Here is a 20,208-nt window from a genome sequence, read left to right on the forward strand (position 1 = left end):
ATTTAATTTTGCAGTTTTGTTATTGTTATTGCTGTTTTTGTTCTCTGACTTTTCTTCAGTTTGCTTTTCTTTCATGAGTTAGTCCATAAGACTCTTGACTCCATGAATCTTTCACCATCTACAGCATTCTGAGGAAACACATTCCAGACCTAAACTGGTCTTCCATTGGTACCACTTTTTGATTAAACAAAGTAAAACAAGGAATGGGGTTATATTCTGGTATCAGCAATATTCACATACATTTGGACATCAGAATACATGTTCACAAGCAGTCAATTTTTAAAAAGTAACTAATGTAGCATAAATCCAAAATAAGGGAAAGACTTCTACTTCATTGAATGCACAGCTGGTCTCAATACATAAGGGAACACAGTTGAAACAATAATTCAAAAGGCCATCATTTCCATGTAGTAGGGAATTATATTTTGTTAACAGCATGGGGAAATTCAGGTTCTGTCACACAATGTACAGGACCCACAGTTTCAAACATGTTTAAGTCAGCCCTTGCCTACAGGCTTTTCATTTCAAGTTAATTGGAATAGCTTGACAGCTGAATGAACCATTTAACCTGCTCTTGACTTTGTTCCTTTCCTGAGTCTTTCCCACACAAGAAGAGTTTATATTTGACTTGGTTATTTTAGCAGTTAAAGAGTAAACACCATGTACCAAGCAAATAAGAATGTTAATTCGACTCTAATATGGTTCTGAGTTAACAGGTAGCTAGCTCAATGTGTTGAAACTTGAATATCAGAGATTCTATTGCTCAGTATGTTTGCCATGAATAATCATCATAACTCAGTAATTAGAAATGTGTAGCAAATACTGTGGCACTTTGTGAAAGTGAAAATTTTGGAGATAGGCTGTTAGGCATATAGCAGAGGGAAGGAAGCATTTTATTATTATTCACCGTCAGTGATATTATTTCAATGTTTATCCTTAAAAATTATAATTGTGTGTAGGAAGAGAAATACTAAATAAAGTGTTTAAGTCTGACATCCTAACCTTAGCTGATTTCTTTCCTCTTTACATAAAAAAAATAATGGCCCAGGACTACAGAGGGAGACTTACAAATTTTTAAGTACCTGAAGTCAAAAAGCTGTAAGCATAAAGAAGTAATGTTGTTTCCGTGATATAAAGAAGAAAAGCTGTTACCTTTCCTTCCTTGATTTTGGTTCCAATTATTTGTCGTCTCTGTTGTATTATTTCAATAAGCTGGTCACATTCTTCCATCAGCTTGGTTTCTTGGCGAGATGCGTTCACCTGCAAAGTAAACCATGTTGATCTTATTTCTAATTCAAGTGAGAAAAGCCTGTTCCTCTGATGACAGAGTGATGTCCCTTATGGCCGACAGTTGTTAGACATGAAAGCTCTTCAGGAGGTGGAAAACAAATCACAGACTGAAGAATTAAATAGGACTGCATGAATATTCATGCACGTAAGAGTACAAGTACTGGATGACACGTACCTCTAGTACAGTATCCCGCCTCCATTAGCTGCTAATGCCAGCATCTGCTAGCAACACGTCTTAAGAAAGCCAAGCATGTTTGGTGCTTCCCAAGAATACTGCCTCATACTCTAACCAATTTCAGCCCAGAATCATCTTGAACTAGAAACAATTTTTACATCATTATTAATCCCCATAAGCGTTATCTTCTGTGGATCTACTAGATTACTGGTTTATCCACTTGTAGGGCTTATTCTCCACACTGAAGAGTCTGAGATGATTCAGTTTTTCTTCGCACAAAAGCCATTTCATACTTTCAACCATTCTTGTTTCCTTCTCTGAAACTTTGCCAGGTCTACCATCTCCTTTCTGATATGAGAAACAGAACTACACTATATGCTCAAAGTGCAAACTGTGGAGTTATACAGTGACAATGTATGTTCACTACTTTGGCTTCCTTGATTCCTAATGTTCGATTTGCTGAATTTAGCATTTGAAAACATAATAATTACTTTCAGTGTCCATGTAGTCTGTGAAAGATTCAAGTAACCAGAGATCCAAGTGACATTACTTAGTCATGTGTATGGAATGTCTTCTTTATCATTGCTAATTTGATGATAAATCAGAATATAATAACTGTGCTGATGCAGACATAATATGAGCTGCTCAAACTGCTGTTAGCACCAAAAAAAGCAACAAAGAATACTAGTTTTCTGTGGAAAATGTTGACTTTCTGTCAAAAAATAAGCAAACTTGAAATAGAAAAGTTTTGTTTTTCAGATGAAAATGCTTTGTTTCTGAATGAGACTGATTTCTTTCAATGGAAAGTTAACATTTTGTATGACAAGCAAAATGTACCTCCCCACCAGTAGTACGTATAGCTTAAATAAGCAGCTTACGGAGAAATAAAAAAGGTGAAAAGTCCTAATCATATCTACAATGGAGAAAAAATAGAAGGAGTGATTTCAGAATTGAGCTTCCATACTCACTTAGCAAACAGGGTAAAGCAGCCCTCTGTCCTGGCCAGTTTCTCCTAGAACTACACTAATCACCTTTTCCATTGCACTAGTAGAGCTAGTGGTGAACCAGAACAGGGAACAGTTCCAGGTGAAAACTAACTCTATTTCCCCTCCTTGGTTATTTTTTTTCAGTCCAATCAACACTTTGATCTGTCTCAGCTTTCTTCTTTTTTCTTCCAACAATGTTTTTAAACATGCATTTACCTGTAAGCATATTACAGAGCTCATTAAGATTAAGCAAATACCTACGTGTCTAAGTTTGGGCCAGGACCAATTTTATAAATACCTTCTAATATATAACACATTGTATCCTCTGGGCAAAAAGGGGACTTGTTTACAAAGACCTGCTTTCATTAAGAATTTGGATTATCTTCCTCAAATCTTTATAAAGTTAAAATTTAGTTGCATATTTCATTGGTTTAAATATTAATTATGCTGTCAGGGTTAAAGAGAAAATAAATTCGTTTCTGGAAGGGAATAGATGGTACTGAAAATTCTGAAGAATGCTGTGCGTAGCACAGAAGTAGAAACTGAAGAAGTAGAAACCATGCAGTTTTAGGGTGCCTATTTATTTACTCACAACAGCAATGTCTTCCATCTGGCTTCCAGTTAGAGTCCATGAGTAGAGACAGACCATGGAACAGCTAACCCAAAGCCTCTGACAGTGCACACATCTCTCCACTGATGGCTTACGGAGAATCCAGAAATAATCAACCAAAATATCAGCCTCATTGAAAAGCCAAAATTGGGTTGTGTAAAAGTTGTCCTTCCAGCTCTACCACTTACCATCATCCCACCAGACCAGCTGTGTAACACCTGGTCAAGCACTGTACTTTGGTGTGAACTTGTGCAGAGCTGTTTTCAACAATGTGTCCAACACAAAATTCTCCCCTGCACCTATTTCACCCATTTCATTGGTGGACTGAAATTCCACCAAGGTGGTGAATCTCAAATGGGCTCAGTCAAGGGGCAACGATCCCATTCACTACACACGGATACAACTCTTTTTACTTCAATAACAAGGTTTGTTCATGCTTGTGCTGACTTTGGCATTGAATTACTGTAACATTTCACAGGATTTTTGAGTAGCTTCCACTCAAAGTGTTACTTCTATCACAACTTATATCATGAGTGTGTTTTGTATGGTAGACCTCAGTAGTATTTGGGGTGACTTTCATGATAGAGAGAGTTCAGAAAGGTTAAGTCAGCAGTGTTTCATTAATGCCCAGATGGTTTAAAAAATAAAGTACTAATTAAATTTTAAATTAAGAAACTCTAGACTAAGAAAAATGAAATGCTTGGAAGAAAACTGAATTTCTTACACACTGTCTGCAGACTTCACTTTTTCCTTTGAAATCTGGAAAGTGTACTCATTTATAAACTTCATTTGAAGACATTTCCAATGTTATAGTTTGCATGAGCTTATTAAAACTGGAAGGAATATTTCCAAAACTATTTTATATGTCTGAGCCTTACATGAAAAAAGAAAACAACACTTAATTTGGGGGCTTTTCTCAAGCTGAAATACTCCTTAATCAAATTTTCAGCCTAGAAGGCCTCTGAATCAGTAATAACTTCATAGTTGAGCACATGCCTAATTTTAAGTGCAGCATATTACCAATGGCCCTAAAGGGACTACTTGTGAGATTAACACTGAATATTATTTATTTGTGTATTTCTGAGGAGTCATATGTCAGACCAAAGAGCCAGAGGCATGGAACAGGGCTCTGCTGTACAGGTGCTACAGAAATACCAGAATAAGACTTTGCCTTCTGCTTGAGTCCTTTGATGAACAGCAACCTTGACAATAACTTCCAGCTGGGACTGGCCAAGGAATGCAAGTTCTGTCTGATGAAAACATTTGAGGTTTTATGTTTTATATTTTTCCCACATTAAAAACAAGCCCTCTTTCCAAAGAGTTCATTAAAAAAAGGACTCAGTCTCATTTGAAAAGTCCAGAGGCTGTGTCACTGACTTGGGTTGTGGGAGGCTCTGAATCATGCAGAGAACAGAAATCAATTCTGTGTATCCTCCATCCAGGATGAGTACCAGTTCTTAAATATAGGCTTTTCATTGTCCAAGAGTTTATGCTAGACTTGGAGACAACTTTCTGTTGAAAATGTCACTGATATCAACGCATATCTTAGTTAGTTAGTTAGATATCTTAGTTTTGGCATTAGAACACTCCTTAGAAATCCATAACTATCGTAAACCTAAAGTATCTTTTTCTGTTGGTACCATTTTAAAAAACTTCTCTTCCATACAACAAAACTTTTAAAAAACAGACTCAGAGACCTTGTTAGGATTTAGTGAAGTTATAACATTTTCCACAACAAAATAAACAAGAAAGGACTTAGTTTAGTCCTTTTGCTTTCATGGGTAATTTATTTCTACTTCCCAAACATCTTAATATTTCAAACAGCTAAAAAAAAACAGTCAGAGATCTTTCCAGGTTTTCCAGACAGATGGATACGGTCTAATGGCCTAAGCCTCAAGCAGTGGGTGTTAAACAATAGAGAAATAGGGTTTCCTCGCTTCTCTGACAGGGAGCTGGAAACCACAAGCCCTCCTGACCCAAAGGGGAAAGCAGGCCAGCTGCTCCCAGATCCACAAGCTGAGAACTGCATTGGAAAGCATTCTACTCTATGTTGAGGCTTCCCAGGCTTTCATCTTCAGAGACCTGAGTTAAATTGCAGCTTAGGTCATATGAAAATGAAAATGGTGGTTTCAAAGTCCCTAGCAGATGTTTGGGAAATCACAAAAACTGTAACGCTGCTAGTGGTTAAAGGTTACAGGAAAGCTTCTACGGTTAATTCAAAGGCAAACAGAGTGCCATAGGACTAAATTCATGCTATGAAAGCTAATATACCAGAATCAAAAGATATTTCAGTATCTCAGCAGACATTTTTTCCACAGGAGCAAAACTCCCCCTCTGGAATTCCTTATGGGTGAGGCAATTTTATCTGCAAGTGCAAATGCTTAAGTCTGTTGGCAAATAATCCCAAAATGACAAACAAAATAAGAGACTCTAAGAGGTTGCCTGCTTTTTTAAGACTGACTGGGATAAATTAATCAAAACCAGAGTAATTTTTATTCACTGGTCCTCCATTAGTTGTGCAAACTGAAGTAAAGTAGGTTGTAGAAAAATCTCTGGAAAGTGAGGTATGTGTTTAGGTTTTAGCTTTCCTAAAATGGTCTGCGTTCCTCGAAATGCCATAGGCATGGCCATCCAGGTAAGCAAAGAATATCAGCTTTTCTTTGTGAGTGTGAGTTGATGGTTACATAATTACTATTTATGCATAAACAAAAACAAGAGGAAAAAAAACAAATTGCATTAATTCTGCTAAACAACCAATACTTTATTGCCACATATTTCTTTCTTTTTACATTTTAAGCCTGACTTCCTAGCCAGGAATTCTTTCCTTTCATATCCCCATTTGATAACACAGGTTGTTTCATTTACTTTTGTAGAGCAAAAACAACTCTTAGACTAAAGCTTTTTCAGATTTTATCAACTCTAAGAGTAAAACTGATTTTATCTACTGTGACAAACAGTGCCTTTGGAAATATGTGATATTAATCAGCTTGCCATCTGAAGGGATCAACTACAACTGCTGTAGACTAAATTGGTGCAAGAGAAAGGAATGGCCATCTCCCATTTCAAGGTGCCAGAGGCTTTGTTTTTGTTTGCATTCTAAGTTTATCTCTAACCTGGGTCTAGAGGCAGTCTCAGAGCAGGTTAAACAAAGGTCAGCACAAAAGTACAGCAACTGATTCTGGCTACCTAGGAATTTGGTGAATGAAGAACTAATTAGGCAAGGAAAGCTACAGATAGCACTTCAAGTCGCACTGATAAGGATATCTTTCCCAATCTTGACTAAAAGTAAACCTTTTTAGAAGTCTGAAATACTCACATTACTCATTCAAACAGTAAAGTTTTTGGTTTGTTCTTTTTTTTTTTTTTCCTTGCTGTGCTTTGAAGCAGATGGTTGAGAAAAACTAACCAGCAAGGATCCTAGCAGTCCTCCAGTGACATTTACAATCCAATCAGAGGAGCAAAGCAAAACAGAACAACGACAACACAGAAGTTTCATGGAAAGCAAACAAATTGTTTTTCATAAGATTTCCATTAAAAACATTAAACATCTTAAATTCAAATTGTCTGGAAAATTCTAATAAAGAACCTCTCCAGATACAGTGAGGCTGACAGATGACAGACTAGGCCTGCCTTCAAGGAACCAAACACTGTTTTTTATGAAACACAAATGCAACATGATGCTGAATCTATAGTTAGACTTTTTCAGCATAGGAAAGCGCATTGGAGAGAAGATATTTACTGAGAGAAAAAATGCAGTTCCACAGCTAGGTTAAACTGCTCTGGGATCATACTGCCAGAAAGAAAAGTCTTTCCCCACTTTCCTTCAATGTGCAGAAGGTGGTGCAGCCACTTGGGGAAATGGCTGGGCTGAGCTCACCTGTCTGACTTGGACACTGCACTGGGACATGGGAAGCATGTAGAGTAGCACAGCGCAGCAGAGGGGGGGCAATTCTGGCACAGTGATGTTTAGGACTGATTAAGCTTTAGTGAAACCAGCCCTGAGGAGGGATGTGTTTTTTCAAGACACACTAAGATGGTTAAATTAATCCTTTAAGTCATTATTTTTTGCCCTTTCTGTTAATCGATTCTTTGAACCTAAATAATAAAAATATTTTTTTGAATTGAACAGAATTTACTTACTTATTGTTCTGATTTTGTTTTTCCTGCTGACACCATGCCTTTTTGTCATGTTGAGCAAAACATTCCTCTTGGCTTATTCAGGGTAGAAAAACAAAACCAAGTAAGCAATTGCTGAAGTTCAAAGAATGCTGAAGATGAACCCCTGTATCCAGCAGTTCAGTACTTAAAATCTGGGGTCTCTGGCCCAGTGTTTAGCATATTTGCTAGAGGAACAATGCCTTTGATCTTCTTGCTGCTCTTGTTATTGTTCAGCAGCTTCTGTTAGGATAGATAATGGAGAAACCTAGGAGTGCTTTGTTCCCATAAAGGTAAATGTCTCAAAGACAGAGCTCCAAAAAGTAAGGGCATTTTGACTGCCCAGTTATGCTCTCAGAGGTAGGCACAAAGTATTACCTGCTGTATTACTTGATCAGTGATTAACAGTGACTGAAATTTACTTTCTAATTCTAAGGACAAGTTTTTGCAGGGATGTCAGTCTGACATAGATGCAAACACATACTCATGTATGGGTGTGAGGCAGAGGAAGAGATGGAGGGAATGGGAACTGGTCTTTTTACCAGACAGTGACAAGAATTCCTACTGGTTTATATTTAGTCCATGCAACCCATATTGTAATCATGACTTTAAAAGTTACAAAACAGTTGTAGGTGCAATAACATACTCTAGTATATGCCTAATCTGTACGTTAACAGTATGCATAAGTGCTGCAATTCTAGACACATATATGTGACCAATTATACATTTAATTAGTCATTTGTGAAAGCAATTAAATGTTTCCTTAGGCAAATAATATTTGACTACTAGGCTAGGGCATGCTGGGCATGAATTGGGGACATCCTTGAATGAGTATTAATTCTGAAGTATCCATATACTTAGTATGTTCTGTTAGTTTTATTTCTAAAATTTCTCTACTATTATGTAAAATTAGGACTCACTGAAGCTTCCTTGAAGCTACTTTGAATGAAATAAAGTTTTATGAGAGTGGAACTAAAGGTAGAAGTGAAGTACTTGTAAATAAAAAGTAGATCATACCACATATTCCATCTAAACCATGTTAACAGATAAAATATCTCCCTCTCATTAGAAACTGTCAGAGGAAAAAAAATGCTATAAACCTTCCTGAGGGTTTTAGGCACATCAAATTTGCTAATTAATCTCTCATTGAGAAAAATAGCTCCCAGTTTCCTTCAAGTCCTTCTCCTGCCTACTTTAAAAAAAAAAAAAAAAAAAAAAAAAGCTATTTCTAGGACTTAAAGAGACTATAGCTGCTGAACAAATATCTTGTATCTTCACAAAACTAGGAGTCATTAGGACAGAAAAAGAAAGTTTTCAGTGCAGATACTTTCCATATTACCTATGCTATGTATTTCATACTGATGGTAAATGCTTTTTTAATCTATTGCCCCTTCCCTATTGTCTAGAAAACCTCAAAAGTGTATTTCTTATTCCAAAGCACAAGTATTCAGCTATGTATGACTACGGAGGACATTTGCTGCAGTTCAGCCACCAAAATCTACACAAAGGCTTTGCATTAAGATTTTTCTAAAGAGAACTACTCAGTTTTCTCAGGCTTTGAACGCAATGGACCCGAATCTCAAAAAGAAGTAAGTGCCATGACAGTGAAAACATGAGCATCCACTGTTTTATTATTGTCACAGACAAAGCCTCTTTATTGTTTGTGCTTCTTCAGGGAATCACTCTAACAGCTGAGTTCTGACTTTGCTTTCCCTCAAATAGCAGAAATGCTCCACGTATCTCATATAAAAAAGGATGGAGACCACACAGTGTCATTAAATTTAAGGAACCTCTCTTGTAGACACAGTCTGAACAGAAACTTGAATTTTCATTACTTACAGTTTTCCCATTTGGCTTATTTCTTCTTGATAAGGCATAGGGGAAAAAAAAAGAAAGAAAAAAAAGATGAAAAAAAAGATAACAGCAGGCTTTTTGCAGGTGCTGCCATCTTCTCTTCATTGCTTTTGCATGGCTGCTTTCACACTGATTTAAAATGTGGCTGACTGGCGTAAGCATTCACTATCTGTGCTAAGGATCTTTCAATACACAACTTTGTTCAGGTGATTGCATAGCATAGCTATAAAAACACCCAATAAGACACAAAAACAATTTTTGGTTGAGAAGTTTCTGCTGAGATTTAGCCTGCAGCATATCTTTAGAAGCAGCTAGAAACTGAACATTTCCATTACAAACAGAAAGCAAAGGAGGCAGCAGTTTGAGGGCTATGCAATTATAGGGAAATGTCTTCCCCTCTTTGAATAGCCAAAAATGATTTTGCAGCAGTGTCCAGAATTTGCTTCCTATGACGTTTGGTGAATTGAAAACCAAACCAAACCAAAAGACTGAGGTACAGATGTTATAAAACTGCCTACAAGCAAAACCTATTTCCTTTCCCCTCTCCCTTGGATAATTGTTCCAATTTTTCCTCCAGCTGAATTCAGATTATGTTTCTGCATAACAAATGAGAGCAGCTTCATGGTATTGACTAAATAATAGATGCTTGATCATATACTTCCTAGAAGAGATGAGAAAAATGTCCAGAAACAATACTGAAAGTGTTAAGAAAAAAAATAACTGGCAGAAGAGTCTCACACTCAAATTTGTGCCTAATGTCAATTATTGTCATGATCTAAAACACCTGCAGCAAACTCATGTTTTCCTAACAGCAAAGTGCCTTGCAAACTCGCAGTTCCAATTTTACAGTGGTGGTTTTAGAAGATTTGTCCAAGGTTCTTACAAGAAATTTCAGTTACCAGCAAAATTCTGCAGCAGTGGGACCCAGCTGCTGCAGAGGGCTTATACGTGGGCTGTTAATGTATGCCATTTAACTTCTTTTCCCCAGCTATCTTCCCCATAACTGCAAAACAAAGCTGCTTTCCTGACACACACGCTTTTATGGACTCTTTAGAGACACATGCTGATTGAACCACGTGCTAGAGAGCTCCCTCACTGGGTGAATGCACATAGAATTTATAGGTAATAATCTACCAGGTCTGGTTTTAATGCTTTATTTACAGGTTTTCTACAAATATTACAAGACGCATAAAAACTGGAAACTAGAACTACAAATAGGCTCTGAGCACTCTGATCTAGCTATAGATGTCTCTGTTCATTGCAAGTTGGCCCTTCCAAATCCCTTCCAACTCAAATGATTCTATCATTCTATGATTCTATGAAATAGTTATATTGAAGTTTAGAAGCCATTTCTATTCAATCTTCTCAGTTTGCATAGAAAACTGCATTTTATCATATGAATCAACCTATCATTTGTTACAACCAAGCCTGGTGATCCTCACAGAGGAGGAGTACTGGGACTCTGGGGCTCTGCACTCCCTCACACGCTGTGGAAAGATGCAGAAAGCAGCCTGGCCAAGTGTGAGGATGTAGACCTGCCATTATCTCCAAGGAAGGAAACAAAACTTTCCTGATGAATAGCTTGGGAAAAATCAGGAAAAATCAAGAAAGGACAAATGGAATTTCAGAGGAACGGAGAGTGCAAAAGCAAGGGTAAAAGAAAACATGTCAGGAATGAGTCTAGAAGGTGAGTAAAATCAATGTGCCTGTGTGCTTCTAAATAAAAAGAAAGACTGGGGATAAAAAAGATTTTAAGTGTCTGAAGTGTGCAGTTCTCAGGGTGTGGCTCCCACTGAGAAAATGGGATTTTTTTAATTAAGTGTTACCATAAACTAAGCGTTAGCACAGACCATACTTTCATATTGGGCACAAACTCAGTCATCCAGATTTTATAAAACACTTAATAATATCTCAGCTTCGCTTAAAGCAGTAAAGACAAGTCTGGCTTGATTTATTCACTCAACTTTTCCTGCTGATAGGCCCAAAACCACTCACAGGAACCCAAGCCTGGAAGTGGACTCCTCCAGTCTCTCAAGATTAGATCCCACATCAGGATAAATCTTGTCACAAATTGATGAAGTCCATCTAAAAATAGTTAAGATTTACGTCCCCATTGCTGTGACGAAAGGCAGCTCCCGAGCCCCCTCCCTTGCTGCTGGAAATCATCCAGTTTCCAGAGAGTGCACATTGTTGACCAGTTCCTGCCTGCTAGTTTGAGAGGGAAGAGAAAATGGCTCTCTTTCTGAAGGGAACAAGCTTTAGTTTTAGGACAGGGAGTGACAGGATTTAGTTTTTGCTATAGATGAAGTTGCAATCGTCTGATGAGAAGGATGTATGGTAAATAATGAATCTGCCATAAGTCTGTTGCTGGGAAGCCTTTAACAGCACACTCTGATGAGAAACAGTGGCACTGTAACAACATTTGGTTTGGCTGCTGAGGATGCATTTCTGCAAAAGACACATGCTTTGTTTGTTGTTCATTTTAAGAAACATCAGCTCCTGGTCCATATCAAAAGCCAAAAATGACATTCATTTTTCCTTTCTCGTGACAGCGTTGGGGCTTTTTTGTTTGTTTCCTGAGACGATATACGCTTTTTTAAAAAGTTAGTGTTTGTTTCTAGTTTCAACAAACACATGTTAATTAGAACAATTGTTTTTGATGTACCCCTTAATAAAAATTGAGTAACTTTAACCTCCTTCTCTTCTTTGTCTTTCAAAGTTCACATTATTTGGCATAAAACTCCCCAGGCTTCTCTTGCTGGGTTTTAATCTCTGAAAATATAAACCAGCACTAAAATAATTTTAAATTAGGTAATGTTAATCTAGCAGATTTTACAGTGCACTACCTATATTTTTAAATGCCTGAAAATGGCATTAACTATATTTTACATCATTATCTGTAATATATTGTATCAAAAAAGAAGAAAACTGTGAGACCTCCCCTATAAAACTAACTGCCTGCTCAGTTTCAACCAGTTAATGAGTTCATATGGTAATACTAATATAATCATTGGAAACTTAGGCTTTTCTAAATATTTTCTGATTTTATATTTTTAATATTAACGTTACCACAGCATATTGTTTGTTTCATTCTCTATTTTGTTTGGTGATTTTTGGTATAGAAGAAGCACAAAGAAGAAGTGCGCACTGAATTTTAAATTCTAGGTAAGCCTCAGCATCTCGAGTGTTTGAGATATACGCATCATATCTGAAGTTTTCACATAGTTCTGGAAAAAACAGATAGCCTCAGAGTTTACTTCCACATCCCCACTTGCCTGATTTCCAGTGATGCTTAGGTCCAGGGTTTTGACTGAAGCTCATTTCTTAATATTCAGCTAATTTAAATGCTAATTAGACTAATTTGAAGAATAAGACGTGGTAGGAATTTGTTAACATCTTTGCTGCTATTTCTTTACATCTACAGAGAAATTTTCTAAAACAGGACTCAAGGGGCAGTAGCACATCTGTTACAAGTTGAACAAGTTGGATTTTTTTGTAATAGCAAATCTTACAGCTGGAAATACAGTGCAGAGGAGGAGGAACAATTTAAATTTTCTGTATCTAGCACATCTTGGATATATGCCATTAATGTAGAGGAGGCTTTATGCTGTCCTGGGCTCATCTGCTTCATACTTTTTGCTCTGAGTTTTATACTTATATTGGAAGAAAATGTGTCTCATCTCTGTCTCATTATCTGCAACAGTCATCCCATCCGACGCCACACTTATTCTGTATGATGTTATTGCTGTGTATTATAAAGAGCTCAAATCCACTACCTCAAGTCTAATCTTGTGATAACTTTCATGGTTTTGTAGAGCCCCACTCTACAGAGTGGCTCTACAGGGGTGACAGGCCAACCATCTGGTAGAAAAATGGATGCAGTGATCTCTTTGGAATATCAGTCTTGTGTTTTTTTAGTTTGTTTATTGTTGTTGTTTGTTTTTATTGCTCCAACATCTGCCATTGCCACTGGCTGTAAGTATGCATCTTTTAAGACATGACTTTGAATCTTGGGCCTAGTTAGGTAACTGAATTTTGACCTGAAAAAGAAGTCCTACAGAGATCTGGAAGGTGGCTGTGTTAATGCAATGTATGTCAGAATTAACTTTCTGCCCATCATACTTCTGTCTCAAAGCTCTGGGTTGAGACTACCTTCCTCACCCAAATTCCTGAGGACTATTCTCCAGGTAATGCTGACAAAGAACCTGGCTTCCTTTTGCATGTATAGACAGCCATACTCAACACTACTATTATTATTATATGCAGCTAGGCATATGCTGCATACTCTTCTCTGAATAAATAAGGTTGCTGCAGTAATCATAATGCAGGCAGGAATGAAATGTTCCTGTGTTGAAGCCTGTCAACAGACAGTATTGTAATGCAAACAAAACCCCAAGATTCTTCACTGAAAAAATAGGTTTGCTATGCTAATTTGGCTAGCAATTAGCTGCTCAATTGAAAATACCTTTGCTCTGTGATTGAGGTGTAAACCACCACTATTTATGTTGTGATTCTCCATTTTGTGTTCTCTGATTTCTGCTCCATGTCATTTAAAATCGAGTTTAGCACTTATGGAAACTGACAGCACAGCAAATCATTAGCACAGCGTATCTCAATGAATTTCATATCTGTCAAGATATAAGTGGACCTCATGAGGTTGAGCCTTTCCTGGTCTCCTAATATTCTTCATCCACAATCTTGGTGGAGGGGAGGGGAAAATATATTTTATAGGTAGTGTGTACCGCTTGGGACTCATAGCTGAGACTGACAACAAGGAAAGCATTGGTGACCACTTTGATGCTATGGGGATATTTGTATAATTTTAATGACAGAAAGCATAATGACAGTATTTCATGCTGTCTTCTCAACTTTTTATAACATGGAAGCTATTTGTTCATGGTGGCTCACTGACCGGAATATACTTTAAGAAGCTGAGAAGTTCTCACAGAGTTGGAAAATGTAAAGAGAGAACTGCTAAAACAGAGTCTGTTTTGGGCTCTCTTTTCTTCCTATGCAAGCTCGCATTGTTAAATTAGTCTGTGATAATTTTAATTTGCATATAGAGCAGCAGTCCCCACAGGGCCATCTCAAGTATCCTCTAGATTTGGAGGTAATTTGAATCCAGGTCCTTCCTTACTGTGCTATCCTCAGGCAACTCAAAGACTTGTAGGCATTTTTATTCTTTGGAAGAAAAATATATTTCTTACATGACTTTTGAAGGCCACATCTGTATTTAGATACTTAATTCTGATTTTAAAAGTAATCAGTGGCAGACAGAATGCACTGTGGGTCTGGGCCTTACTATTTCTTTGCCTTAGTTTTCCGTCAGTACATATTATTCTGCCTTGCAAAGGACCCAAGCAGATAAGCATTCTACAGATATTGAGTGCTGTACCCAAGTTTAGCCGTGTTGACGGTCAAGCAAACATAAAATCGTAATTTAAAGGGAACAAGAATGAATGTAAAGAGGATTAGCTATAATGGGAATACCATTTAACAGTGAAAAAGTTCTGTTTACCATGACCTTAATTTAGTTTTGCACTTGTTATGATTTTGTTTAAAACTTTTCTGAAAGCTCAAAGTGAATGTAATTCAGTTTACAAGTTTTTCAAATGCAGGTCAGTACTCACTTCTACATGTTGACAGGTCTGAATGAGTTTTGCCAGAAGAGTTTCCAGTTCAGTATTCCTCTTAATAAGGTTGGTGAGGTTACTCTCCAAATTTTGCTGTACATAAGAAAGAAAAAACAAATTAGTATTTTGAAGAATTAAATGCTAAGGGAAACAGTTGAAAAGGGGTATATTTTCATAGTCTGAATTATGCAATTACAAAGGTATAAACGTGACATTCATTTTGGCAGAAAAAGGCAAAAATGCAGAAAGTTCAAGGTAAGTGTCAGTTCATAAAAAAATAGTTTCTGAGGACCTACTGAAAACGAGGTTAAGATTTAGTCAGGGACAGAGGCAGAGGATTAAGGAGAAAAGCAGGAAGGTGAAAATACTTTGCCAATTAAAAAAATGAAACTTTGTCTGAGACCATTTATTTTGTTCCCTGCTCTCAGTCTAACAGCTGAATTTAAAAACCTGCTGCTAAATGAGGCCTTCTAGCACGTCCTCCTTTGGGACTGAACTTGTAAGGGCCCAGCAGTGTGTCAGCACTTGCTCCTTGGAATTCACAGTGCTGAGGGAGGGGGTTAATCTAAATGATTTAATTCTCTACTTCCCTGGAGTCTGATTTTTGAATAAATAAATCTAAAGAAAGCCACCATAGCCAGGTACAAGAAGGAAGTATCTACGCACTGATTGTGCCTTCACTAATTATTCTTTAGAGACGATATGTGGCTTGTGCCTGTGTTTATCTGCTGATTACAGCCACAAATAAGCATCTCACAATTTGTGAGCTTGGAGCTTTCTACCTCTCAGGCTACATCCTGGCTGCTGTGCAACTGCATGTCAGATTGAGATCCTGAAACAAATGGTGTAGCCTCCTCCCTCCCTGCTGTACCACAGGAAGGAAATCCAAGCTCGAGTGGTCATGGTGGCTGTGATCTACTTCCTGATCTGGCTGCTCTGGGACCAGGACCATGCAGTGTCCTGTGGGACCAGCAACTACTGGCTCTTTGCTTTTCAATGTACATCCTGTGGTAGCTGTTTGTTTACATATAAGTGCATCTTCTGGAAGTGTAAAATGCCAAGTTTCCAGACAGACAGAAAATCCTGTAAATATAACTTCAGTTAACAGACTGGGAAAAAAAGATAATGAAAAAAAAACAGTCCTGGCTGTAAATACTCATATGTTCTAGTAACTTCATATGCATGCATTTCGTATTGAAAACACTGAGGATAGCTGATGCATGAAGCTTTTCCTCATAGCTGTTTTTCTATTTTTCCTATTTAAATGTGAATCCTTTACAACCATACAGTCCCTTATAACCTTTGCCTTCTAATTGTACGATGTCCTCCAAGAAGTCCCCACTAAAGCAATCTAGACAGTGCTAAACAAGAGTATCAGAACCGAGCCCTTCCCATAAGGGCCACAGTGTCTCTGCAGAGCTCTAATTAATTTCGCCCCTGCTCATCTTTTTATTAATGGGCTTCCCTTCTCCACACTACTACTTTTCTCCCCAGTATATCTTTTTGGTCACTGAAGGCCCTTCAGCTGCCACTACCATATTCTCATCCTTCCGTCTTGATGACACCAAGCTGAGTGGTGCAGTTGACATGCTAGAGGGAAGGGATGCTATACACAAGGACCTGGACAGGCTTGAGAGGAGGGCCCACGCCAACCTCATGGAGTTCAACAAGTCCAAGTGCAAAGTCCTGCTCCTGGGTTGGGGCAATCCTAAGCACAAATACATTCTATGCAGAGAATGACTTGAGAGCAGCCCTGAGAAGGATTTTTGGGTGTCAGCTGATGAAAGACTCAAGATCATCTGGCAAGATGTGCTTGCAGCCCAGAAGGCCAACTGTATCCTAAGTTGCATCAAGAGAAGTGTAACCAGCAGGTCAAGGGAGGTGATTATGCCCCTCTACTCTGCTCTTGTGAGACCCTGAGGTGGGGGGGGACTTTATAAGGGCATGCAATGATAGGACAAGAGGAAATTGCATTAAATAGGAAGAGGGTAGGTTAAATAGGAAGATTTAGGCTAGATATTAGGAAGAAATTCTGTACTGTCAGGGTGGTGAGAACTGGAACAGGTTGCCCAGAGAAGTTGTGGATGCCTCCTCCCTGGAAGTATTCAAGGCCAGATGGGCCTGTGAGCAACGTAGTCTAGTGGGAGGTGTCCCTGCCTATAGCAGGGGTTGGAACTAGGTGATCTTAAAGGGCGCTTCAAACTCAAACCATTCTTTGATCCTATTCTATGATCCTCCTATATCCCCAATGTCTCTGTGCACATATTTCAAATGAGTGCGCTTGTTTTCTGGCACTGTTCCCGACTATTTCACACTGTTTCAAAACACTCTTTTCTTCGCTCTCCCTCTATGCAGCCACGCAGTCTTTTTACTCCTTGTATTTAGCTACAACTGAATGAAGCTGGCAGTATTTCACTGCTGAACCATACACACTTTGGCATTTACCAGGGCTGATGCTGTAAACACTGGAGGAGCACTGTCCCATTAAAGAGAGTACAGGATTTAGATGCCTTTATGTATGTAAGTCATCAGAGCCATGATTAGTGTTTTTAACTTTGGCATTTTCTTCCCAGCACAACCTTGTCTATCACGTATCACAAGCTCTGGCTGTAAAAAATGCTTTCTACACTGCATTTATTTTATAGCTCATTAAAAACAAAGTGTAACAAGAACAGCAATTCTTTACAGAACAGTTTGAATTGTATCTTACATATTTCCATAAGCTGTAATGTGAATGATCATTTAATTGCAAAGTCATGTTTGCCATGCTGTTAGATGGCCCTCTACAGAGCTGAGACTCATATGCAAAGTCTAAAAACCATATACAATTACAGCATCAGATAACCTTTGTCTTTAGAACAGTTTGTTAAAGGGATCCAAAGGTGCAAGTACTCTTGAAATCATAATTATGTGTTCTGTTATTGCCTATATACTTATTGAGTACCTGATACAAAAGAATTAAGATGAAAACTGTATATTCCTGGCAGCATTTAATTTCAAATGTATTGCTGGACATAATAAATGCTAAATGTTGGGGCAAATATATACTACAATGAAAAACTGTTCTCAAAACTGTTAGGGAATACTATCGTGATTTATAAAAGCTTGAAGTTTCTTGTACAAAGGCCATTAGTACATGAAAAGTAAGCATTTTTCACTGAAACAGAAATTTATTTACCTACAGATTTTATTTTAAGTCTGTTACATAAACATTCCAGACTTTGTGGTTGGACTCGATAATCTTTAAGGTCTTTTCCAACCTGAATGATTCTATGATTCTATGATTCCATTATCTGCTCAGTGAATATAAACATGAGGCAATATATTATTATGGCTGCAGATGAGTCTCCTGATGTCCTTCACATTTATTAATTGTAAAATTAGAAGAGAACTATTATACACAAATATAACTTACAATGCTCCTGAGATCTTAAACAGTGTCATTCTCAAACTGGAAAGTTTTGGACTTTGTTTCATTGTAGTTTGGTAGGCAAGAGCTTGGGGTCTTTAGAGGTAAATAATTATCAGAATTTTGTTGAACTTTTGTTGAAGAACATCAGTTTATACTAATGCTTTACTAAATAATAATAACCTGGTAGCTGATTTCTGAAATTAATGTCAGTCTTCTCAGTTTCACTAGGGCAAGTACAAAATAGCAGAAGTTAAAACTGGACTGTCTTGAAAGTTGCTAAAATTCAGTCAACTATAACAGTAAATACACTTGGATTTTTCTTCCTCTAGTTCTTGTCCCTATTCCATGCATGTACAGATCATAACACTACCCTAACTACCACACAGCATTGTTAAGAAAGTATATTCCTACACTATCATGAGCTAATGTGAAAATGAGATCCAGAATAAGCTCATTGAAATTATCTTTCTTCCTCCCAACTAATCTTCTATGGCCATTCTCAAAAGTTAACCAAGTTACAACTATGTTTTTGGAAATTTCCTGGCTAGATCATAATTTTTGAAAAAATTCTACCTGCATGTCCTTATCTCTTTTGTCACTTGCCAATTTTGTTTGCTAAAACCAATCTTGGAAATTTGAGGGATGTTTTTGAATAAGCTCAAGAGTTATACATTTACTCTGCAAACAGACTTCCAGCACATTAACTCAGTGGATGCAAGCTGCTTGAAAAAAAAAAAAACAAGCCAGGCTGAATGCTTCCTGACTTATTAATGCAGAGCTAGCTCAAGATCTTGAAATTCCATGTATGCTTTGCAGCTGTTTTTTACAATACCCAGCACAAAGTGAAGAAAATGCTTACTGTCCATTTAGCATGGTGTGACAATTGTACAACATAAATACTCCTATAATCTGGGGATAAATCCAAGTAGACAGATTCACAGATGTAACTGAAAAGGACATTTGAGGATGATGTTTCATTTTGATGCTGCATGCCTACAAAATGATGCGATCCAGGGAATGGAATCTGAAGTTAGAAAAATTCATGCAAAAAAATACAGAAAGGCAACTCATGACTGGATGTCTTCCTTAAGCTGCTGTCTAGCCCACACTGAAGTATTGATCTTTTTGCAGTAATGATTGCGTGAGGTTCATGCCCTGATTGAAGTGAGAGGTCAGACTAGATGATCATAATAGTCTCTTCTGGCCTTTAAATCTATCAGTCTATGAAAACCAAATGTGAACCCATGCCCTTTGCCAAATTAACAGTCTCACGCAAAGCACTGCTTGTCTAAAATAGGAAGGTAGCACAAACAGCTAGTCCTAAGCTACTACATGGGTTGAAAATACTGTCAAAATAAATTAATGTAAGTCTCCAAAGAATAAATGCTGAGTTGTGTACTCCTGCCTTATGTGACAGCAGAGAGAGCAACAACATCCCCGAGAACTTCTCAGTGACATTTTTCTGCTCCACAGAAAATGTCTGTTCAAAGGGTCACAACAGAAAGCTAAAGCTATCAGCTACAATGAGATTTTCCTGCTATTACTAAGTATAAGTACTCATTAACATTCTCCACTTAAGAGATTTCTTTACCTTTATGAATTTCTTTTGCTCATGGAGTGCTTTTAGAATTGCTCCTCTGAGACTGCAGCACATGCTATGCCTCAAGTACTGGAACAGTCCTTTGCAACAGCAGTGCTGTTCATTATTTACATCAAAAATGTCATGATCAAAGTTTTTTGGTAAAAAACTTTGGTGACAGTTTGCAGCTTCTGACTTGAGTAAGGTATGTTGGATGGGGACCTGAGCAGCCTGATCTAGTGGGTGGCAGCTGGAACTGGATGGTATTTAAGATTCCTTCCAATCTAAGCCATTCTGTGATTTTGTAGTTTTATGATTGTTTTGAGGTTAACTCCTAGTTTAAAGAAAAAAACAACTTCAGATGTCTTCTGAACTTACCAGAGCTCCCTATAGTGGAAACTAGGTATAGGTTTTGCAAGAACCACAGCCACCTTCCTACCATTCCTTTACAAATGACCAAACTGAAACAGAGATCACATATTTTCATACTTGGTTGGTGTGACCAAAAGCCACA

General features: G+C 37.7%; 1 protein-coding gene across 4 annotated transcripts in view; it reads right to left on the bottom strand.

Moving 5' to 3' along the window:
* MID1 (midline 1) overlaps positions 1-20,208 on the bottom strand; it is a 239,004-nt gene that overhangs the window by 26,969 nt on the left and 191,827 nt on the right. For all 4 annotated transcript variants that reach the window (XM_042867936.1, XM_042867935.1, XM_042867937.1 and 1 more), the window contains 2 exons: positions 14,701-14,796; positions 1,153-1,260 (listed from right to left, as the gene is read on the bottom strand). In XM_042867936.1, the coding sequence (XP_042723870.1) occupies positions 1,153-1,260; positions 14,701-14,796 (204 nt within the window). The remainder of the gene's footprint in view (positions 1-1,152; positions 1,261-14,700; positions 14,797-20,208) is intronic.

The sequence above is a fragment of the Lagopus leucura genome, unplaced genomic scaffold (genome assembly GCF_019238085.1).
Source record: "Lagopus leucura isolate 7727_CA_CO unplaced genomic scaffold, USGS_WTPT01 Super-Scaffold_100001, whole genome shotgun sequence".
NCBI lineage: Eukaryota > Metazoa > Chordata > Aves > Galliformes > Phasianidae > Lagopus > Lagopus leucura.